This window comes from Nerophis ophidion, linkage group LG11, assembly GCF_033978795.1.
Source record: "Nerophis ophidion isolate RoL-2023_Sa linkage group LG11, RoL_Noph_v1.0, whole genome shotgun sequence".
In the NCBI taxonomy this organism is placed as follows: Eukaryota; Metazoa; Chordata; class Actinopteri; order Syngnathiformes; family Syngnathidae; genus Nerophis; species Nerophis ophidion.
The window spans coordinates 28,778,035-28,803,727 of record NC_084621.1 but is presented as its reverse complement, the minus strand read 5'-3'; the positions used below and the strand labels follow the sequence as shown (position 1 = coordinate 28,803,727).

The following is a 25,693-nucleotide window of genomic DNA, read 5'->3' as shown; positions in this document are numbered from 1 at the left end:
GCAACCTTTTTTGAAAAATGTTCACGATAATTCCATCCATCCATCCATTTCCTACAGCTTATTCCCTTTGGGATCGCGGGGGGCGCTGGTGCCTATCTCAGCTACAATCGGGCGGAAGGCGGCTTACACCCTGGACAAGTCGCTAACTTATCGCAGGGCCAACACAGATAGACAGACAACATTCACACTCCCATTCACACACTAGGGCCAATTTAGTGTTGCCAATCAACCTATCCCCAGGTGCATGTTTTTGGAGGTGGGAGGAAGCCGGAGTACCCACGCATTCACGGGGAGGACATGCAAACTCCACACAGAAAAATCCAGAGCCCGGGATTGAACCCTGACTAATCAGGACCTTTGTATTGTGAGACAGACGCACTAACCCCTCTGACAATTATTTTCCCAATTTATACATTACGAGAATCGTGTTGAATCAAGAATTGATTCTGTTTGAAACCGTTACCCTGGGAATCCTGAATCGGATGAAATTGTTAGGTGCCTAAAGAATGACACCCCTGTATGACATGCTGTGATATACGAACATGTGCTTCAGTGCCATTCAGTAATGGACACATTCGCATTCAAGTCAACTGATAGTATTCATAGTTGTCATTAATGTGAGAAATAATATTACATTTAGAAACCAACTTCAATCAATCAATCAATGTTTACTTATGTCGCCCTAAATCACTAGTGTCTCAAAGGGCTGCACAAACCACAACACAAACCACTACGACATCCTCGGTAGGCCCACATAAGGGCAAGGTAAACTGACACCCAGTGGGACGTCGGTGACAATGATGACTATGAGAAACCTTGGAGAGGACGAAAGCAATGGATGTCGAGCGCATGATACTGTGAAAGTTCAATCCATAATGGATCCAACACAGCCGCGAGAGTCCAGTCCAAACCGGATCCAACACAGCAGCGAGAGTCCCGTTCACAGCGGAGCCAGCAGGAAACCATCCCAAGCGGAGGCGGATCAGCAGCGCAGGGATCTCCTAAGCCGATACACAGTCAAGCGGTCCATCCTGGGTCCCGACTCTGGACAGCCAGTACGTCATCCATGGCCACTGGATAGGACCGGATCCCCTCCACAAGGGAGAGTGGGACATAGGAGAAAAAGAAAAGAAACGGCAGATCAACTGGTCTAAAAAGGGAGTCTATTTAAAGGCTAAAGTATACAAATGAGTTTTAAGGTGAGACTTAAATGCTTCTACTGAGGTGGCATCTTGAACTGTTACCGGGAGGGCATTCCAGAGTACTGGAGCCCGAAATGAAAACGCTCTATAGCCCGCAGACTTTTTTTGGGCTTTAGGAATCACTTATAAGCCGAAGTCCTTTGAATGCAGATTTCTTGCCGGGACATATGGTACAATACAATCGGCAAGATAGGCTGGAGCTAGAACGTGTAGTATTTTATACGTAAGTAGTAAAACCTTAAAGTCACATCTTAAGTGCACAGGAAGCCAGTGCAGGTGAGCCAGTACAGACGTAATGTGATCAAACTTTCTTGTTCTTGTCAAAAGTCCAGCAGCCGCATGTTGTACCAACTGTAATCTTTTAATGCTAGACATGGGGAGACCCGAAACTTGTGCGCTCGCTACAGTTTTCCCACTCTGCTGCTGCTACTGTTGCTGTTCCGGCATGCGCGTGAACTTGAACATCGGGCTGGCGCCTCGAAAGCAAATTCCCGCGAATCTTCCTGCAGTCTCCAAACACTGACGCTTTGTTTTGATTTCTCCCGTTCAGATCACAACAATAGAGGGCACTCATCCTCTGTTGGTGTTCGTCAATCCGAAGAGCGGCGGGAAGCAGGGAGAGAGGTGAGCACCAGCACACACACACACACACACACACTGGCTATAAGGCAAGGCTCTCAAAATCCCGCCTCTTAACCACGAGCGCTGCGGGCTTACTCAGGCAAATATAAACAGCATAACATTTACCCAAAGTCAAGAGGGTCCAGCCCCCTGCCCAAACCGCTCCCCCAATCCTTTCTGGCGACTCCCTCCTCGCAGCCCAGTCCAGGCTAATTGGGTTATTACTAAAACATCATCACTCGCTTCTCATTACGCCGGCCCCACATTTGTTTAAATTATGAGATCAAAATATGACTTCAGCCAGTTGATATAATGAAATTGGAATTAAAATGAATTAGTCTTTCTAATGGCTTCTCCTCAAGGGGGTATGTCCCGCCCCCTTGGCCAGTCCGCCTGGCCCTGTCACCGCCATTCTCAGGTGTTTGAAATGTGTGCCTAATTGGGTGGTGTGACGTCCCTGCAGGATCTACAGGAAGTTCCAGTACCTTCTGAATCCCAGGCAAGTGTACAACCTGGCCAAGAATGGACCCATGCCGGGGTAAGTACTGCTGCAAATAGAATGTCACTCGAACCTCCACCAAGGCAGAACAGGCCCAAATACAAACCCCGTTTCCATATGAGTTGGAAAAATGTATTAGATGTAAATATAAACGGAATACAATGATTTGCAAATCCTTTTCAACCCATATTCAATTGAATGCACTACAAAGACAAGATATTTGATGTTCATACTCATTAACAATTTTTTTTTTTTTTTTGCAAATAATAATTAACTTATAATTTCATGGCTGTAACATTTGCCAAAGTATTTGGGAAAGGGGATGTTCACCACTGTGTTACATCACATTTTCTTTAAACAACACTCAAACGTTTGGGAACTGAGAAAACTAATTGTTGAAGCTTTGAAAGTGGAATTCTTTACCATTTTTGTTTTATGTAGAGCTTTAGTCGTTCGACAGTCGGGGGTCTCCGCTGTCGTATTTTAGGATTCATTATGCGCCACAAATTTTGGATGGGAGACAGGTCTGGACTGCAGGCGGGCCAGTAAAGTACCCGCACTCTTTTTTTACGAAGCTACGCTGTTGTAACACGTGCTGAATGTGGCTTGGCATTGTCTTGCTGAAATAAACAGGGGCGTCCACGATAACGTTGTTGCAACATATGTTGCTCCAAAACCTGTATGGACCATTTAGCATTAATGGTGCCTTCACAGATGTGTAAGTTACCCATGCCTTGGGCACTAATGCACCCCCATACCATCACTGATGCTGGCTTTTGAACTTTGCGTCAATCACAGTATGGATGGTTCGCTTCCCCTTTGGTCTGGATGACACCGCGTCCACAGTTTCCAAATATAGTTTGAAATGTGGACTCGTCATATCACAGTACACTTTTCCACTTTGCATCAGTCCATCTTAGATGAACTCGGTCCCAGCGAAGCCGGCGGCGTTTCTGGGTGTTGCTGATGAATGGGTTTTGCTGTGCATAGTAGTTTTAACTTGCACTTACAGATGTAGCGACCAACTGTAGTTACTGACAGTGGTTTTATGAAGTGTTCCTGAGCCCAAGTAGTGATATCCTTTACTCACTTATGTCGGTTTTAGATGCATTGCCGCCTGAGGGATCAAAAGTCCATAATATCATCACTTACGTGCAGTGATTTCTCCAGATTCTCCGAACCTTTTGATGATTTTACGGACCGTAGATGGTAAAATCCCTAAATTCCTTGCAATAGCTTGATGAGAAAAGTTGTTCTAAAACTGTTCGACAATTTGCTTACAAATTGGTGACCCTCACCCCATCCTTGTTTGTGAATTACTTAGCATTTCATGGATGCTGCTTTTATACCCAATCATGGCACCCACCTGTTCCCAATTAGCCTGCACACCTGTGGGATGTTCCAAATAAGTGTTTGATGAGCATTCCTCAACTTTATTAGTATTTATTGCCACCTTTCCGAACTTCTTTGTCACGTGTTGCTGGCATCAAATTCTAAAGTTAATGATCATTTGCAAAAGAAATAAATGTTTATCAGTTTGAACATCAAATATGTTGTCTTCGTAGCATATTCAACTGAATATGGGTTGAAAAGGATTTGCAAATCATTGTATTCCGTTTATATTTACATCGAACACAATTTCCCAACTCATATGGAAACGGGGTTTGTACGTGAAAAGGAATGAAGTGTAGTGTTGTAACGGATGACAGCTGGTGCGACCTTACTTTTCAAATCTTAAAGGGTACCTATTATAATGAAACAACTTTTTATTACTTAGTGATACCTGTTATTGTGTATTGGCAATTTGCATAAGTCCCCAAAATTTTAAATCAAACTGTGGAAGCATGATATTTGTGAAATAATCTTGCCTCATAAACACTGCTGATCGAACATAAATTGACATACAATTAAGCAATGCTGGAATAAAGACATGTAAAAAATTGAACCCCAAAATGGAATAAGCGGTAGAAAATGGATGGACGGATGGATAATAATGATAATGTTCATTTAATAAACTGCCAACATAATTTAATTGCAAATGAAAAATGTGCTTCACCACTTAAGTCATGATTTTTGTGCTTAAAGAGGTCCTGCGATGGATCTGCAAAAGTCCTGGAAATGTGAACTCAACCCATGGAGGCATGGCGGGGATATTTATAAAACAATCTTGCCTCAATTTTTCCTCTCGCAAAGCACAACTGGAGATGAGATCCCATTAATGTATTATTAAATCTCCTTAGACATAAACAAGCACTAATCGAGACCAAATTCGTTTTGTCATTCTTGTCTAACAGTGTGTGACATCTCAAAGTTGTCTAACAGTTTTCCTGATCTCTACTCAGATAACAATGAGAGAAGAAAAATCTGGTTTCCCAATATGTCTCAATTATGTCTCATTGAGAGATATACTTGGTTTGGTCTCTCACTACTCATTATTTGACTTCTCAGATGTGTCTTTTCTACCTCAGTAAAAAAGAAAATGTGTGTGATGCATTTTAAATGGCACGTTTGAAGTAAACCTCCATCGTATTTCAGTTTATATCGTGTCAAATTTGGAGAAAATAATTCATTCAGGCAGTCTGGATATGTAGTTATTCACAAACAATGATGGGGCGAGGGTCACAACTTTGTAAACAAATGCGTGAACAAATTGTTTAAGAACAACATTTCTCAACGAGCTATTGCTTGGAATTTAGGGAGTTCACCATCTACCGTCTGTAATATAATCAAAACATTCAGAGAATCCAAAGAAATTACTGCAAGTAAGTGTTACGTACGGGAGGAGTAGACTGCACAGACACAAGGGCGTGGTATTAAACTCAATGATTTATTATATATATACTCTATATATATCATAAATATATTAAACTAGGGTGTGGAGTGTGACTGAGCCAAAAGGGTGTATATGTGTGGGACTGTGTGTAGATTAGCTGCTGAGTGTTACCATAGTTTTAGGCGAGAGGCGGAGGATCAGAGAGAGAGGCAGTGCTCGAAAGTCTGTGAGCCGGCAAGAAGTCAAAGATCGAGGGAGGAAGTCAGGTTCCTGGCACGGCCACACTCCCAACCACGCCATGGCGTCCCCAGGTAATGGTCTGGGAACCAGTCCGAGGGCAGCCGCTAGTCTGTGAACCAGTCCAGGGGAAGGTGCTGGACTACGAACCAGTCCGGGTGCAGGTGCTGGTCTGGGAACCAGCCTTGGAGCAGGTGCTGTTGTAGGAACCAGCTTTGGAGCGGGTGCTGGTGTGGAAACCAGCCTTGGAGCAGGTGCTGGCTCGGAAACCAGCCCTGGAGCAGGTGCTGGCTCAGGAACCAGCCTTGCAGCAGGTGTTGGCTCAGGAACCGGCCTTGGAGCAGGGGCTGGCTCGGGAACCAGCCTTGGAGCAGGTGCTGGTTCGGCAACCAGCCTTGGAGCAAGTGCTGGCTCTGGAACCAGCCTTGGACCAGGTGCTGGCTCGGGAACAAGCATCGGAGCAGGTGCTGGCTCGGTAACCAGCCTTGGAGCAGGTGCTGGTAGTCTGGTTGGTGGATGCGGCCAAGCAAACTGAAAGACAACTAGTATTGGTTTTGCTGGCCGCAACTGTGCTACCCCACCAGCACAGCCATTAGTACTATCCACCCCTCTGACAGCGGATGCCAGACGCTTCCTGCCAACTGAGGAACAGTCACTGAGAGTGGGAGGCGGGGGGTCAGGCGGCGGTTGAATTCTTCCATCCTTACAGCTCTGCTAAACAGTCCATGATTTTGATGAGGTGAGCTAGAAAAAGGTTCCAAGGCGAAGAGCGAAGTAAAAGACACTGGGGCTAGAGGAAACTCTGCCTTCTGGTCCCAAATTAACTTGGCAAGAACGTACTGTTACGTACAGGAGGAATAGACGGAAAAGACACAAGGGCGTGGTATGAAACTCAATGATTTATTATATACATACCATATATATATATATATATATATATATATATATATATATATATATATATATAATGAATAAAATAAACTAGGGTATGGCGTGTGACTGAGCCAAAAGTATGTATATGTGTGAGACTATGTGTGTAGATTAGCTGTTGAGTGTTACCCTAGTGTTGGGCGAGAGGCGGAAGATCAGGGGGATAAAGGCAGAGGTCGGAGGTCCCTGAGCCGGCAGGAAGTTGAGGATCGAGGGAGGCTGTCAGAATCCAGAGAGAGATCCAGGGAAAGTGAGATGCTCAGCTCACTTCCAAGGCGACGGTGGATACTGCAGGAACGACACAGAAAAACGCACAATGAAACACAGGGAGAAAACACACAGGTATAGCAGGACTGCATCAAGCATGACATGGCTTATTGTACGCGAACAGAAGGTTATGTTCTCGCACTGGAAAGAAGATTGCGCCGGCTTAAGAAGGCTGATCGCTCATCACTGGCAGGTGCGCTGATTATTGATGGATTGCAGCCGCTGGCTGCTGCAGGAGATGAGCTCCCGTGGGCGTGTCCCGAGTCACGCTCCCTGGGGATCATTGAAGAATGCGCAGCGGCATGTGCAGCGGCATGCGCTAGCGCCGTAACAAGCAAGGCTGAAATTCAACATTGAATGCCTGTGACCTTGAATCCCTCAGGCGGTACTGCATCAAAAAGCGACATCAGTGTGGAAAGGATATCACCACTTGGGCTTAAGAACACTTCAGAAAACTACTGTCAGTAACTACAGTTTGTCGCTACATCTGTAAGTGCAAGTTAAAACTCTACCATGCAAAGCGAAAGCCGTTTATCAACAACACCCAGAAACGCCGCCAACTTTGATGGGCCCGAGCTCATCTAAGATGGACTGATGCAAAGTGGAAAAGTGTTCTGTGGTCTGACGTGTCCACATTTCCAGATTTTTTGGAAACTGTGGACATCATGTCCTCTGGACCAAAGCAGAAAATAACCATCCGGACGGTTATAGGCGCCAAGTTCAAAAGCTAGCATCTGTGATGGTATAGGGTGTATTAGTGCCCAAGGCATTGATAACTTACACATCTGGGAAGGCATTATTAATGCGGAACGGTACATACAGGTTTTGGAGCAACATATGTTGCCATCCAAGCAAAGATATCTTGGACGCCCATGCTTATTTCAGCAAGACAATGCCAAGCCACGTGTTAAAACAGCGTGGCTTCATAGTAAAAGAGCTTGGCCTGCCTGTAGTCCAGACCTGTCTCCCATTGAAAATGTATGGTGCAATATGAAGCCTAAGATACCACAAGGGAGACCCTGCACTGTTGAACAACTGAAGCTGTACATCAAGCAAGAACGGTAACGAATGACACCTGAAAAGCTTCAAAAATTGGTTTCTTCAGTTCCCAAACGTTAACTGAGTGTTGTTAAAAGAAAAGGCCATGTAACACAGTGGCCTTTTCTTTTAATCGTGTGTGTTGCATGGACCATTGAGGACGGACATCGCTGAGCAGGTTTGACTATTGTTTTATTTTTCAATAAAGCTTTCGTCTTTTGCTCAGATCGCTTTTTAGCGCCTCCGATCCTGCTCGCTCCTCTCTCGCCTTCAGTCGGCCGCGTCTTCGTCGTTGTCTTCGGCTCGCTGTCTGCGGCTCGCTGTCTGCGGCTCGCTCTCAGTCGTTCTCGGTCTTCAGGTTCTGTTGCTGGTTCTCCTACTCCTTCTCCCTTGATCGCTCCGCCGTCTCCCCTTTTATGCTGCAGGAAAAGATGCAGGGATTGAGAGCAGGTGTGTGATCCACGCACCTGACTCGGATTGCCACAGCGTCGCGCCAAGCGCGCTCCGCTGCATACTCCGCCCCCTGGCCGTCATCCTGAGTAGGACCGCCGTTTGTCCTACCCCACTGTCGGCTCGTCGGCTCCTTCTCTCCACAGACCTCCATCGCCAAACTCAAGCCGGGCTTCAGTCCGGTTGAGCATATCCCCCACCGCCCTTTTTTTGTGAAGAAGCGGGGGAAAAACTGCCCCGGCCGCCTGTCTTCTTTGTCTTTGCCTTTTCCTTGGTCTTCTTTGTCTTTGCCTTTTCCTGGGTCTTCCTCATCTTTGCCTTTTCCTGGGTCTTCCTTGTCTTTGCCTTTTCCTTGGTCTTCCTTGTCTTTACCTTCTTGACCTTCACTTTCTTTAACTTTTTCCTTGTCCTCATCATTTTCTTGAATTCCTTCAAGTATTTCTTCTTCTCTCTCAATTTGTTGAGTTTCTTTAACTTCTTTTCCATCTTTAACTTCTTCCTCATTTTCTTTATCTTCATCATCTTCCAGAATTTTTTCAAGTATTTTTTCTTCTTTCTCAATTTCTTGAGTTTCTTTGACTTTTTCTTCATCTTCAGCTACTTCTTAATTTTTGTCATTTTTCAGACCGGGTGACTTGGTCCTTTCCACCCCCCACACCGCCCCCATCGCGGGGCGAGACAACGGCGCTGAGGTGGGTCCCGCGGCAGTCCTCGGCGTTGCCTCCCTCTCTTTGGCTGACAGCTCGCCCTGCTGGTCTGCAGACGCCACTGCAGCTTTCCCCGCCCCGCCTTCCCAGGGGAGCGCTTCAACCAAGTCTTCACTGGCGTCCTCCTTGACTTCTTCTTTGGGGGGGGCACTCGCCACCTCCCCCCATCTTGTCCGCCAGCGCCTGCATGAGCTGACAATTCATTTGACTGCTTTCCGCCAATTTGCTGAACGCGCCGACCAATGCCCAGAGGTAATTGTCCTCCCTCGCCACCGATGGTCCTCCCACGTTCAGCGCCACTGTAGAACGGCTTCCTGCCGTCATCGTGTGGGTTGCATGGACCATTGAGGATGGACATCGCTGAGCAGGTTTAACTTTTGTTATATTTTTCAATAAAGCTTTCGTCTTTTGCTCAGATCGCTTTTCAGTGCCTCCGATCCTGCTCGCTCCTCTCTCGCCTTCAGTCGGCCGCGTCTTCGTCGCTGTCTTCGGCTCGCTCTCGGTCGTTCTCGGTCTTCAGGTTCTGTTGCTCGTTCTCCTATTCCTTCTCCCCCGATCGCTCCTCCTTCACCCCTTTTATGCTGCAGGAGAAGATGCAGGGATTGCGAGCAGGTGTGTGATCTACGCACCTGACTTGGATTGCCGCAGCGTCACTCCAAGCGCGCCCCGCATCTTCGCTCCGCCGCACCTCTGCCCCCTGGCTGCCATCCTGCGTAGGACCGCCGTTTGTCCTACCCCGCTGTCGGCTCCGTCTCTCCACATGCCCCTGTGCCAACTTTCTTGCAATGTGTTGCTGCTGACTGACTGCCACAGTTTAGTTTTTTTAATCGTAAAATCTACAGTTGTTTTTACAATGCGTTACCGTAAATTAAAAGAATGCTAACAGTGTTGTTTTTAACAGTAACTTTTGGCAACTGAGCTGCCGTAGATAGTCAGCAGCTCAGTAAATCTAAAAAACGTACAGTAGCACTCTTATTTTTAACATATACATTCTGGCAACTGAGCTACCAGGTATTTTACTGTAAAATCCAAGTTAGTTTTTACAGTATAGCTCCAAAATGGCCCACATCTTGAATGGTTTCCTTTTAAGGCATTCTGAAGTATCCATAACCAAAGCATGTAAACTTCCAAATATGAAAATAAGAAGAAAGAAAGAGTTTTGAAAGTAGAACTCTTTAAATCGTGTCTTCTTTTTGGGATGTGTGTGCAATTGCGGTGATATTCTGCATTGTTGGGACATAACTATCAGCATCATATGCAGAGGAGCTCTTCCGTGCTTACGCACAAGCGGCGAATGATGGACGCAGGCAGAACGCTCGCCGTAGCGCATGTGATCGCGCACACAGACGAGTAGCTGGCGTGTCCCAGACGGCGAGCGTCTGTGATTAGGGCGATGCATGTTTCATTTGCATGTGGTGGCTTCACGTGCTCGCCGACAGGTGTCATCTCAGGGCGCAGGAATGCCTCGCCACCGTGCTGCCGGCCTGTTTGGCTTCCATTAGAAGCGAGGGCCAGTGTTTATGAGAAATATACACAATGCGGCACATGCCGAAACTTCCTGATGACCTCGCACCGCAGCTTCCTGGTTAATATTTTGTCAAGCGCATTAGCGATGTGGACGTTGCACACGCACACACACACACACACACACACACACACACATGGCCGCCGTCAATTAGCTCCCCGGCTAACGCAATAGGACCAAATTAAGTGTTTGTTTCTTGCTCTTTAAAAGGACCCAAAGCTTTCATGTCAGCGGCCGTCTGTTTGCCCGCTAATGCGGTTTGGCCGTCCCGGTCGGGGCGTAATTGAGCGAGTCATTTAGCCGCCATGCGGGGCTGGGAGGCCGCCTCATTCAGTTAAGGCTTCGTTACTGTGAAGGAACGGAAGACGTTGGACTGAACATTGGCCGTCGTAATCCGATTAGGCCTCCGCCAGGCGGCCTCGCTCGGTGGATGAGTGATTGGCTATTTTATTATTATTAGAAGGGTTGCTTAGGAGACTTGCGTGGGACTCTTGTCAGATGGACTATTGTAACGCGCGTGGTTCACTCCCTGCTGTTTCTGTCTGCTGGCATGAGAAAAGAGCGTGCTAGCTACCGAGCTCAATTGGTAGAGTAGCCGTGCCAGCAACCTAAGTGTTCATGGTTCGATCCCAGGCTTCCGCCATCTGTGTCACGTCTGTTGTGTCTTTGAGCAAGACACTTCACCCTTGCTCCTGATTGTTCGGGGTTAGGGCCTTGCATGGTAGCTACCGCCATCAGTGTGTGAATTTGTGTGTGAATACTGTCACAAGTATAATCCATTCATAACTACTCTTAAAGTTGTCAGGGAGTAGTCGTGTAGGCCAGTGGTTCTCAAATGGGGGTACGCGTACCACTGGGGGTACTTGAAGGTATGCCAAGGGGTACGTGAGATTTTTTTTAAATATTCTAAAAATAGCAACAATTTAAAAATCCTTTATAAATATATTTATTGAATAATACTTCAACAAAATATGAATGTAAGTTCAGAAACTGTGAAAAGAAATGCAACAATGCAATATTCAGTGTTGACAGCTAGATTATTTTGTGGACATTTTCCATAAATATTGATGTTAAAGGGGAACATTATCACCAGACCTATGTAAGCGTCAATATATACCTTGATGTTGCAGAAAAAAGACCATATGTTTTTTTAACCGATTTCCGAACTCTAAAAGGGTGAATTTGGCGATTTAAACGCCTTTCAATTGATAGCCTGTCAGAGCGATGACGTCACAACGTGAAGCGGATCCGCCATGTTCTCAATCTCATTACACGCACCAGGTCAAATCAGCTCTGTTATTTTCCGTTTTTTCGACTGTTTTCCCGTACCTTGGAGACATCATGCCTCGTCGGTGTGTTGTCGGAGGGTGTAACAACACGAACATAGACAGATTCAAGTTGCCCCAGTTGTCAAAAGATGCGAAAGTACCTTGTTTGTTCCGCACACTGTACCGACGACAGCTATGCTACGACAGAGATGACAAGAATGTGTGGATATCCTGCGACACTCAAAGCAGATGCATTTCCAACGATAAAGTCAACGAAATCACAAAGGTGAGTTTTGTTGCTGTTATTGACTTATGTGGAGTGTGCTAATCAGACATATTTGGTCACGGCATGACTGCAAGCTAATCGATGCTAACATGCTATTTAGGCTAGCTGTATGTATATATTGCATAATTATGCCTCATTTGTAGCTATATTTGAGCTTTCCCTCCACCCACATTTAATGCCAAACAAACCCATACCAATCGTTGGTTAGAAGGCAATCGCCAAATTCGTCCTCGCTTCCTCCCGTGTCGCTGTCTGTCGTGTCGGTTTCGCTTGTATACGGTTCAAAGCGATATGGCTCAATAGCTTCAGTTTCTTCTTCAATTTCGTTTTCGCTACGTGCCTCCACACTCTCACCATCCATTTCAATACATGCGTAATCTGTTGAATCGCTTGCGCCGCTGAAATCCGAGTCTGAATCCGAGCTACTATGCTATTCCTTTCTGTGCTGTCCGCCATGTTTTTTTCTGGTGGCTTCACGCAGTAACGTCCCAGGACAATAGACGGGTGGATATAGCGATGGGGTAAATCAGGCACTTTGAAGCCGTTTTTCGGGATATTGCCTGATGGGTAAAATTTGGAGAAAAACTTCGAAAAATAAAATAAGCCACTCGGAACTGATTTTTATTGGTTTTAACCCTTCAGAAATTGTGATTATGTTCCCCTTTAAAGATATATTTTTTGTCAAGAAATGTTTAGAATTAAATTCATAAATCCAGATGGATCTCTATTGCAATCCCCAAAGAGGGCACTTTAAGTTGATGATTACTTCTATGTGTAGAAATATTTATTTATAATTAAATCACTTGTTTATTTTTCAACAAGTTTTTAGTTATTTGTTTGTCTTTTTTTCCAAATAGTTCAAGAAAGACCACTACAAATGAGCAATATTTTTGCAATGTTATACAATTTTGTAAATCAGAAACTGATGACATATTTTACTTCTTTATCTCTTTTTTTCAACCAAAAAGGCTTTGCTCTGATTAGGGGGTACTTGAATTAAAAACTGTTCACAGGGGGTACATCACTGAAAAAAGGTTAAGAACCACTGGTGTAGACTACTGTTCTGCTTTAAAAATGCAAATACGGTCACTGATAACTGTATGAATATACATAATCGTTCACTGACTGCTCATTTTAGATTTTTTTTTAGATTTAGATTTACTGGTCCCCGTGGGGAAATTCATTTTCTCTGCCGTATATTTAAACATATAGACATTGCACATCACAAAACAAAAATAACAAAAAGACATCATACATGAGTGCCTGTGTTAGTATTATTACCTTACAATGGCATTCTTCTTTTATTGTTTCAGTTTGACATATTCCTAAGTAAATTCATCAGAACGTGGAGTTATTGGGTCTGTTTAGCTTATTGGAGATACTATAGAGGAACACATTTACGCCCTACTTGCATTGAACCACATCAACAGTGTACAAACCGGGTTATTTTCTGGTGCATTTGAAAACAAATTAAAACGCATCACCAATTAAAATATGTCTTATGTGGTACTTTCAAAATTTAAATTGCAAAAAACATTGAAAGTGAAAAAATGAAATATTTGAACTCACAATTTGTAGCATCTATTCGACAATGCGGCACACCTCGTTCGAGTGGAAATGGCGGGCATTTCCCCTTCTCATCACCAGAACACCTGAGCTTGGTCGACAACGCCTCACAAGATGTAGTTTCTCTTTAAATATCCTTCTTGAAAATGCCTAGCAAATATATAGCTGCCACTTAATCAACATTTTGTTCTCCTTCTCTGCTATCCCGGTCTGGCTACGGTGCAACGCTTCCCGCTTCCTGCTAAAATGAAACTTGTGAATGGATACTCACTTTGGAATGACAAGTGTGTATCCAATAACAGTCTCGTTAACACCAGGCTACTTAGATAGGCTACTCTCAACAACTTGTGATCTGATTGGCTATCGCAACTGTCACTCAAATCTGTGTTCTCAAATTCATCCGCTAACGGTCCTGGTGAGTATCCAATCAAAGGACGCATTAATGTCACGTTCAACGTGAGGCCATCTAGAAGGCCTTACTTATTGGCTATCGCGATTGTCTATCAAATCTAAGTCCCGCATTGTTGATTCTGAAGGTCTCGGGCAGATTTTGTACAGCATGGCAACATAAGCTAGCTGAATTCTGATTGGATACAAACTGTAACATAAAAACAACAGCACTCGAACGAGCATAATATGACATGAAGAGAGTTTGAATACTTTTAGATATTTAGGAAAAGTGAATTAAAAAATAATTTTATCTGTAATTATGATCATGATTTCTGGTTATCTTAGGCCAGGTGTCGGCAACCCAAAATGTTGAAAGAGCCATAATGGACCAAAAATACAAAAACGAATCCGTCTGAAGCCGCAAAAAAAAAAAAGCCATATTACATACAGATAGTGTGTCATGAGAGACCCATTGAAATATGAGGACTTAAAGGCCTACTGAAACCCACTTCTACCCACCACGCAGTCTGATAGTTTATATATCAATGATGAAATATTAACATTGCAACACATGCCAATACGGCCTTTTTAGTTTACTAAATTACAATTTTAAATTTCCCGGGAGTTTCGTCCTGGAAACGTCGTGTAATGATGACGTGTACGCAAGACGTCACGGGTTTTTAGGATGTATGAGCGCTGCACACACACACAGCTAAATGTCGTCTGCTTAAACGGCATAATTACACAGTATTTTGGAGATCTGTGTTGCTGAATCTTTTGCAATTTGTTCAATATTGGAGAAGTCACAGTAGAAAGATGGAGTTGGGAAGCTTTAGCCTTTAGCCACACAAACACACGGTGATTCCTTGTTTAAAATTCCTGGAGGTGAAACGTTACTATGAATCAGAGCGCGGTCAAGCGAACATGAATCAAGACGGAGTGTCAACCGGCAGTTTTCGGTGAGATAATTTTGGTTAACAAGTCGCTTCTTACCGGAGAAAAGCTGAGCTTGTGTCGTCCATAGCTGCCGTCGACTCCCCTGAGACATTGGCGTCAACACACCCGTGGAGACACCCTTTTGACTATCAGGTACTATTAAACTCACTAAAACACTAGCAACACAATAGAAAGATAAGGGATTTCCCAGAATTATCCTATTAAATGTGTCTAAAAACGTCAGAATCCGTCCCAATGCAATCGCGTATTTTTTTTTTACCTTTTTTTTCCTTTTTTTCTAGTCCGTCGCTATCAATATCCTCAAACACGAATCTTTCATCCTCGCTCAAATTAATGGGGAAATTGTCGTTTCCTCGGTCCGAATAGTATTTTTGTTGGAGGCTCCCATTATAAACAATGTGAGTATGTGAGGAGCCATCAACATGTGACGTCATCGTCTGCAACTTCCGGTAGAGGCAGGGCTTTTCTCTTAGCACTGAAAGTTGCGAACTTTATTGTGGATGTTCTCTACTAAATCCTTTCAGCAAAAATATGGCAATATCGCGAAATGATCAAGTATGACACATAGAATGGACCTGCTATCCCCGTTTAAATAAGAGCATCTCATTTCAGTAGGCCTTTAAAGGAAAATAATGAGCTCAATAATATCTACAAATGAGGCATAATGATGCAATATGTACATACAGCTAGCCTAAATAGCATGTTAGGCTAGCTGATTAGCACTCCACACAAGTCAATAACATCAACAAAACTTACCTTTGTGCATTCATGCACAACGTTAAAAGTTTGGTGGACAAAATGAAACAGAAAAAGAAGTGGCATAAAACACGTCTTAGAATGTCGGGGAAAGTTATACATGTAAACACACTACGGTGAGTTCAAGGACCGCTAAAATTAGTAGGACAAAACGGCGCTCGCCAAATACTCGAATCAGTGAAGCATATTTAATATAAACAACGTGCTTTATAACAGTTAGGGAGGTTTGTGTCATGTTTGTCCTCCTACAGAAACCATATTAAAACAAAAAATTTGTTTTTTTCCCCTCATTTTTTTATTTCATTTTTCATATGTTTATGAAAAAGCTCCAGAGAGCCACTGGGGCGGCGGTAAAGAGCTGATTCGGCTCCACCACTGAAGTCGACTAACCAACAACAACGCATTTATTCTGCCTTGGTGAAGGTCACCCAGTCTATGTGGCACTGCTCATTATGCTCTCCTTCCTCACAGGCTGAATTTCTTCCGAGAAGTTCCTGATTTCCGGGTGCTTGCGTGCGGAGGGGACGGCACGGTGGGCTGGATCCTCGACTTTATTGGTACAGAATCTTGTCTACTGCAACCACTGTATAAATAGTTTTTCAACGCCGCAGGAGCCACTACGTTGTGTTCTGACGACAAGGCCAGTTGAAATACGTTAGGCGGGTAAAAAAAAAAAAAGTAATTTTCTATTAGTGTCGAATCAAACACGCACGTTGGGGCGCGTGTGCAAATGTTTTCATTACGTCTGAGCGGCCGCGTTCATGGGAGGTAAAATGGGATGATTGCACACGTTAGAACACACATGTTAGACATCATTTGACCATCGGAAATAAAATTTACGCACAAATAAAGCAAGAATCACCTGCCTGTCTTTATTTGGCCTCGAAGACGTTTCCACACACAAAAAAAAACTGTCTCCATTTTTATCAATCAAAACAAGAGCTACGTAATAGGAGGGAAAAAACTGTCAGGGAATAAGGCGCTTCTGGAAATAGACCGGACCGACCGTGTGGTGAAGTAGCAGCAGAGCGAAATGGATTTATTTTTGCACTCACTTTCTTCTTGTGACTTTCTTCCCAGACAAGGCCAACCTGGAGCGCGACCCGCCGGTGTGCGTGCTTCCTCTCGGGACAGGAAACGACCTGGCACGATGTCTGCGCTGGGGAGGAGGTACAAAAAAGACGCACATTCAGTATCTGCATTAGGGCTTTGAATCTTTGAGTGTCCCACAATTCGATTCAATATCGATTCTTGGGTCACGATTCGATAATTTATCGATTTTTTTCGATTCGATTTCATTCTCGATTCAAAAACTATATTTTTCCGATTCAAAACGATTCTGTATTCATTCAATACATAGGATTTCAGCAGGATTTACCCCAGTCTGCTGACATGCTAGCTGAGTAGTAGATTTAAAAAAAAAAAAGCTTTTATAATTGTAAAGGACAATGTTTTATCAACTGATTGCAATAATGTAAATGTATTTTAACTATTAAACGAACCAAAAATATGATTTATTTTATCTTTGTGAAAACATTGGACACAGTGTGTTGTCAAGCTTATGAGATGCGATGCAAGTGTAAGCCACTGTGACACTATTGTTCTTTTTTTATTATTTTTTATAAATGTCTAATGATAATGTCAGTGAGGGATTTTTAATCCCTGCTATACTGAAATTATAATTAATATTGATACTGTTGTTGATAATATTCATTTTTGTTTCATTACTTTTGGTTTGTTCTGTGTCGTGTTTGCGTCTCCTCTCAATTGCTCTGTTTATTGCAGTTCTGAGTGTTGCTGGGTCAGGTTTGGTTTTGGAATTGGATTGCATTGTTACGGTATTGCTGTGTAGTGGTTTGTTGGATTGATAAAAAAAAAAAAAATAAAATAATAAAAAATAAAAAATAGATTTTTTTAAAAATGAGAATCGATTCGATTCGTATTCGAATCGATTTTTTCCCACACCCCTAATCTGCATTATTGTTATTGGTCAAAACAGGAACTCTATCGATTTTCAATTGATATTGCCAAATTTACTCCCTAAACCAGCAGTAGTATTGTAGGGGCGGCATAGGTCGGTTGGTAGAGCGGCCGTGCCAGCAACTTGAGGGTTGCAGGTTCGATTCCCGCCTCCGCCATCCTAGTCACTGCCGTTGTGTCCTTGGGCAAGACACTTTACCCACCTGCTCCCAGTGCCACCCACACTGGTTTAAATGTAACTTAGATATTGGGTTTCACTATGTAAAGCGCTTTGAGTCACTAGAGAAAAGCGCTATATAAATATAATTCACTTCACTTCACTTCACTATTCAAATTTGCCGGCTTGTTATTTGTCAGGCCCTGATATGAGGTGGCGACTTGTCCAGGGTGTACCCCGCCTTCCGCCCGATTGTAGCTGAGCCCGCGACCCCAAAGGGAATAAGCGGTAGAAAATGGATGGATGGATGGATGTTATTTGTCAAAGCAATACCAGGACCTAAATTATTCAATCTTTTTTTTTTTTTTTTGGTCCTGTCCAGCTTCTCAGGCAAATCATTTAGTAGATGTAGATGCCCATATCGGCTGTTCAGATTTACTTTACAAAAAAAAAAGTGTGGGATACTTGTTGCCTCATTTGAATTTTACTTTATCAAATATATTTATATTATCATTTGGTGCAGGGACGGGATAGAAAGAGGAAAAAAAAGGAAGACAGAGGGTGAAATTGTGGAGATAAGAGGGGGGTTAGACAGAGAGACAAAAACAACAACAGTAAATGCAACAATAACAACAACAATAGAACAACACCAGCACATACAATATGTACAAATATGATCGTAAAAGTGATTGCAAATAAGCAGTTAGCGAAATAAATAATAATATAGTAATGACAATGAGCATTTTTACACTAAAACTGGAGCAATACAAATACCGATAGAAAAAGCGCTATTGATCATGAACAAAATCAATAGTTTACCTCTAATATCAACAATACAGTTGTTCAAATGCAACAACATAATTATAGCTAGAAAGATAATTAAAAAGAATTTAATAAATGAAATAAAAAAAAAAAAAAAAAAAGGGATACCGAAAGATCAATCTCTATATAAATGACATTTGTAAAGTTACAAGAGATTTAAAGTTAGTATTATTTGCGGATGATACAACAGCGTTTTGTTCAGGAGAGAACACACAGAAGATAATACAAATAATAACAGAAGAAATGAACACATTTAAAAAATGGTTGGACAAAAACAGACTATCATTGAATCTCAATAAAACTAAAATAATGTTATTTGGTAACAATAGAAAAGAAAGTCAAACACAAATACAAATAGACGGAATAGAAATTGAAAGAGTAAATGAAACCAAATTTCTAGGTATAATGATTGATGATAAATTGAACTGTAAAAAATATACAACATAAAGTAGCAAGAAACACGTCAATAATGAATAATGCAAAACATGTTATAGAGCAGGGGTCACCAACGCGGTCCCCGCGGGCACCAGGTAGCCCGTAAGGACCAGATGAGTAGCCCGCTGGCATGTTCTAAAAATAGCTCAAATAGTAGCACTTACCAGTGAGCTGCCTCTATTTTTTAAATTGTATTTATTTACTAGCAAGCTGGTCTCGCTTTGCTTGACATTTTTAATTCTAAGAGAGACAAAAGTCAAATAGAATTTGAAAATTAAAAAAAATATTTTAAAGACTTGGTCTTCACTTGTTTAAATAAATTCATTTATTTTTTTACTTTGCTTCTTATAACTTTCAGAAAGACAATTTTAGAGAAAAAATACAATCTTAAGAATGATTTTAGGATTTTTAAACTCATATTTCTTTTTACCTTTTAAATTCCTTCCTCTTCTTTCCTGACAATTTGAATCAATGTTCTAGTATTTTTTTTTTCATTTTTTATTGTAAAGAATAATAAATACATTTTAATTTAATTCTTGATTTTAGCCTCTGTTTTTTCGATGAAGAATGTTTGTGAAATATATCTTCAAACTTATTATGATTAAAATTCAAAAAAAATATTCTGGTAAATCTAGAAAATCTGTAGAATCAAATTTAAATCTTATATCTTCCAAGTCTTTTGAATTTCTTTTAAATTTTTTGTTCTGGAAAATCTAGAAGAAACAATGATTTGTCTTTTTAGAAATATAGCTTGGTCCAGTTTGTTGTATATTCTAACAAAATGCAGATTGGATTTTAACCTATTTAAAACATGTCATCAAAATTCTAAAATTAATCTTAAGGATGTTCCATAAATTCTTTTTTTAATTTTTTCAAAAATATACGAATTAGCTAGTTTTTCTCTTATTTTTTTCGGTTGAATTTTGAATTTTTAAGAGTCGAATTTGAAGATAAACTATGTTTCAAAATTTAATTTTCTTTTTTTCTCCTGTTTTTAGCTCTTTTAAACCGTTCAATTACGTGTTTTTTTCATAATTTATTCTCTACAAAAGACCTTCCGTAAAAGGAAAAAAAAATGTACAACGGAATGACAGACAGAAATACCCATTTTTATATATATATATATATATATATATATATATATATATATATATATATATATATATATATATATATATATATATATATATATATATATATCAATCAATCAATGTTTACTTATATAGCCCTAAATCACTAGTGTCTCAAAGGGCTGCACAAACCACCACGACATCCTCGGTAGGCCCACATAAGGGCAAGGAAAACTCACACCCAGTGGGACATCGGTGACAATAATGACCCAGTGGGACGTCGGTGACAATGATGACTATGAGAACCTTGGAGAGGAGGAAAGCAATGGATGTCGAGCGGGTCTAACATGATACTGTGAAAGTTCAATCCACAATGGATCCAACACAGTCGCGAGAGTCCAGTCCAAAGCGGATCCAACACAGCAGCGAGAGTCCCGTTCACAGCGGAGCCAGCAGGAAACCATCCCAAGCGGAGGCGGATCAGCAGCGCAGAGATGTCCCCAGCCGATACACAGGCAAGCAGTACATGGCCACCGGATCGGACCGGACCCCTCCACAAAGGAGAGTGGGACATAGAAGAAAAAGAAAAGAAACGGCAGATCAACTGGTCTAAAAAGGGAGTCTATTTAAAGGCTAGAGTATACAAATGAGTTTTAAGGTGAGACTTAAATGCTTCTACTGAGGCGGCATCTCGAACTGTTACCGGGAGGGCATTCCAGAGTACAGGAGCCCGAACGGAAAACGCTCTATAGCCCGCAGACTTTTTTTGGGCTTTGGGAATCACTAATAAGCCGGAGTCCTTTGAACGCAGATTTCTTGCCTGGACATATGGTACAATACAATCGGCAAGGTAGGATGGAGCTAGGCCGTGTAGTATTTTATACGTAAGTAGTAAAACCTTAAAGTCACATCTTAAGTGCACCTGCAGCCAGTGCAGGTGAGCCAGTACAGGCGTAATGTGATCAAACTTTCTTGTTCTTGTCAAAAGTCTAGCAGCCGCATTTTGTACCAACTGTAATCTTTTAATGCTAGACATGGGGAGACCCGAAAATAATACGTTACAGTAGTCGAGGCGAGACGTAACAAACGCACGGATAATGATCTCAGCGTCTTTAGTGGACAGAATGGAGCAAATTTTAGCGATATTACGGAGATGAAAGAAGGCCGTTTTAGTAACGCTTTTAATGTGTGCCTCAAAGGAGAGAGTTGGGTCGAAGATAACACCCAGATTCTTTACCGTGTCGCCTTGTTTAATTGTTTGGTTGTCAAATGTTAGAGTTGTATTATTAAATATAGTTCGGTGTCTAGCAGGACCGATAATCAGCATTTCCGTTTTTTTGGCGTTGAGTTGCAAAAAGTTAGCGGACATCCATTGTTTAATTTCATTAAGACACGCCTCCAGCTGACTACAATCCGGCGTGTTGGTCAGCTTTAGGGGCATGTAGAGTTGGGTGTCATCAGCATAGCAGTGAAAGCTAATACCGTATTTGCGTATGATGTCACCTAGCGGCAGCATGTAGATGCTGAAGAGTGCAGGGCCAAGGACCGAACCCTGGGGAACTCCACACGTTACCTTAACGTAGTCCGAGGTCACATTGTTATGGGAGACACACTGCATCCTATCAGTAAGATAAGAGTTAAACCAAGACAGGGCTAAGTCTGACATACCAATTCGTGTTTTGATACGTTCTAATAAAATATTATGATCGACGGTATCGAAAGCAGCGCTAAGATCGAGGAGCAGCAACATAGATGACGCATCAGAATCCATCGTTAGCAATAGATCATTAGTCATTTTTGCGAGGGCTGTCTCCGTGGAGTGATTTGCCCTGAAACCGGATTGAAAAGTTTCACATAGATTGTTAGACGCTAAGTGTTCATTGAACTGCTCCGCAACAATTTTTTCGAGGATTTTTGAAATAAAGGGAAGGTGAGACACCGGTCGGTAGTTTCCCATGAGGTCAGGATCGAGGTTAGGTCTTTTAAGAAGAGGATGAATAACCGCTTTTTTGAATGCTAGGGGAACAGTGCCCGAGGAGAGTGATAAGTTTATAATATTTAGCACTGATGGACCTAATAATACAAAGAGCGCCTTGATCAGTTTCCCAGGGAGAGGGTCAAGTAAACATGTTGTCTGTTTTATTCCATTTACACGTTGTAACAATTCCTCTAATGTTATTTCCTCAAAACGAGAGAAACTATTTTGGAGGGCAGTATCCGCCGTATATACCATCGTATCAGTGTTAATAGAACCCCGTTGTAGCTGGGACGCATTGTCTTTAATCTCCTTTCTAATGACTTCAATTTTCTTACTAAAGAATTGCATAAAGTCATCAGCTGAGTGGGTTGAGCTACTGGAAGGGGTCCCTTGTTGGGTTAGCGATGCTACCATACTAAACAAAAATTTAGGATCGTTTTTATTACGGTGGATGAGATTTGAGTAATATTTAGCTTTAGCTAAGGTAAGCATGCGTTTATAAGTTATTAAACCATCACTCCATGCTTGATGGTGCACCTCAAGTTTAGTCGTGCGCCATTTGCGTTCCAGCTTTCTACATTTCTGAGCTCTAGTTTCTTCTGTAAACCACGGGGTGCGCTTTTTTGGAGCCTTTTTTAACTTTAGCGGTGCTATGTTATCAATGGTTTCGCGCAGGGCGTCGTTAAAGTTGTTAGTGAGTTTATCAATAGAGCCCACATACTTTGGGAATGGTGCCATTACCGAGGGCAGTAGGTCAGCAAGAGTTGTCGTTGTGGCCGTATTAATGTTGCGGCTGCTATAGCAGTTATTATTATTATTAGTTTGACGAACATGCGTCTGAACCTCGAATTTTATAAGGTAATGATCGGACAATACTTTAGTATACGGGAGTATCGTAACTTTGGAGATGGTGATACCCCTGAAAAGCACTAGGTCTATCGTATTACCGTTGCGATGCGTGGGTTCATTTATTATTTGTGTGAGACCACAGCTATCAATTATAGTCTGGAGCGCTACGCACTGTGGGTCCAATATATATATATATATATATATATATATATATATATATATATATATATATATATATATATATATATATATATATATATATATATATTAAAGGTAAATTGAGCAAATTGGCTATTTCTGGCAATTTATTTAAGTGTGTATCAAACTGGTAGCCATTCGCATTAATCAGTACCCAAGAAGTAGCTCTTGGTTTCAAAAAGGTTGGTGACCCCTGTTATAGACCAAAAATCACTTCATATTCTCTACTGCTCACTAGTGTTACCATATCTGAGTTACTGTGTAGAAATATGGGGAAATAATTACAAAAGTACACTTAATTCACTAACAGTGTTACAAAAAAGATCAGTTAGAATAATACATAATGTTGGATATAGAGAAAATACAAAACCTTTATTTATTGAATCAAAGATACGGAAATTCCACGACATAGTGGATTTGCATACGGCTAAAATTATACACAAAGCAAACTATAACCTGCTACCCAAGAATATACAATTCTTCTCAACAAAAGAGGAGAAATATAATCTTAGAGAAAAATGTAATTTAACATATTTGTACGCACGTACAACACTTAAGACCTTTAGTATATCTGTATGTTGAATTAAATTATGGAATGGATAAGGCAAAGCAATCAAACCATGTACTAATATGATCCACTTAAATAAACTCTTCAAACTTGAAGTGTTTACAAAATACAAAAAAGAAGAACCATGATAAACATTCTGAATCTATTCAGCCATTCATTCTTTCATTCTCAAAATAATCTTACTTATCTCATCGTATGGAATAAACCTTACTTCACCAATTATTTATTTATTCATTTTTATTGTGATTACTTATGGAGTATAATGTGAATACATTGAGAACAGGAAGTAAACACAAGTTTTAGCAACTGTTTTGTAAAAGAAAAGGGGTAGGATTAAATAAGTTCTGCTTCTTCCCACTCCTTTTCGAACATGTTGAAAAGAGAAACTGGAAATTGTGATGTATCATGTTGTATGCTTGCATGTTCGAAATAAACTCAAACTTAAACCTAAACTTAAGAGCAAGAACTCAATTTATTTTTTAAAGAACATCATCCAAAAGATGACACAAAATGGTAAAAAGCAAAGGCAACATTTAACAAATTTGCTGTTTAAGGCCTTTAAATCACTCATACTGGGCAACCTCACTGGCTTGTTACTTGTCAAAGCCAGCCTTCTATTAGTTTTTTACGAACATCACAAACAAGATGACCAATAATTGCGAAATCAAAAGCAAAATGTAACACGCAGGCTGTTAAACTCCTTTAAGTTCAGTCATAATGGTCGACCAAACTGGCTTGTTACTTGTCAAAGCAGGACTTCTATTTGTTTTTTAAGAACATCACAAACAACATGACCAATAATTGCGAAATCAAAAAGCAAAATGTAATACACAGGCTGTTAAACTCATTTAAATTCAGTCATTATGGTCGACCAAACTGGTTTGTTACTTGCCAAAGCAAGAATTGTATTTGTTTTTTAAGAACATCACAAACAAGATGACCAGTAATTGCGAAATCAAAAGCAAAATGTAACACACAGGCTGTTAAACTCCTTTAAATTCAGTCATAATGGTCGACCAAACTGGCTTGTTACTTGTCAGAGCAAGAATTGTGTTTGTTTTTTAAGAACATCAAAAACAAGATGACACATAATTGCTAAATCAAAAGCAAAATGTAACACACAGGCGGTTAAACTCCTTTAAATCAGTCGTAATGGTCGACCAAACTGGCTTATTACTTGTCAAAGCAAGAATTATATTTGTTTTTTAAGAACATCACAAACAACATGACCAATAATTGCGAAATCAAAAAGCAAAATGTAATACACAGGCTGTTAAACTCCTTTAAATTCAGTCATTATGGTCGACCAAACTGGTTTGTTACTTGCCAAAGCAAGAATTCAATTTGTTTTTAAAGAACATCACAGACAAGATGACCAATAATTGCGAAATTCAAAGCAAAAGGTAACACAAAGGTTGTTAAACCCCTTTAAATCCGTCATAATGGTCGACCAAACTGGCTTATTACTTGTCAAAGCAAGAACTCTTATTAGTTTTTTAAGAACATCACCAACAAGATGACCAATAATTGCGAGATCAAAAAGCAAAATGTAACACATGCTGATAAACTCCTTTAAATCAGTCATAATGGTCGACCAAACTGGCTTGTTACTTGCCAAAGCAAGAATTCTATTTGTTTTTTAAGAACATCACAGACAAGATGACCAATGATTGCGAAATCAAAGGCAAAATGTAACACACAGGCTGTTAAAATCCTTTAAATCAGTCATAATGATCGACCAAACTGTTTTTGTTATTTGTCAAAGCAAGAATTCTGTTTGTTTTTAAAGAACATCACCAACAAGATGACCAATAATTGCGAGATCAAAAGCAAAATGTAACACACAGGCTGTTAAAATCCTTTAAATCAGTCATAATGTTCGACCAAACTGGCTTGTTACTTGTCAAAGCAAGAATTCTATTTGTTTTTTAAGAACATCACCAACAAGATGACCAATAATTGCGAGATCAAAAGCAAAATGTAACACACAGGCTGTTAAACTCCTTTAAATCAGTCATAATGGTCGACCAAACTGGCTTGTTACTTGCAAGAACTCTATTTGTTTTTAAGAACATCACAAACAAGATGACCAAAATTGGTGAAAGCAAAAACATTTACCACACATGCTGTTTAAGGCCTGTAAATCAGTCATAATCGCCTACCT

General features: G+C 41.2%; 1 protein-coding gene across 3 annotated transcripts in view; it reads left to right on the top strand.

Moving 5' to 3' along the window:
- dgkb (diacylglycerol kinase, beta) overlaps positions 1–25,693 on the top strand; it is a 259,708-nt gene that overhangs the window by 103,574 nt on the left and 130,441 nt on the right. For all 3 annotated transcript variants that reach the window (XM_061915511.1, XM_061915509.1, XM_061915508.1), the window contains 4 exons: positions 1,753–1,826; positions 2,287–2,361; positions 15,944–16,029; positions 16,553–16,642. In XM_061915511.1, coding sequence (XP_061771495.1) covers positions 1,753–1,826; positions 2,287–2,361; positions 15,944–16,029; positions 16,553–16,642 — 325 coding nt within the window. The remainder of the gene's footprint in view (positions 1–1,752; positions 1,827–2,286; positions 2,362–15,943; positions 16,030–16,552; positions 16,643–25,693) is intronic.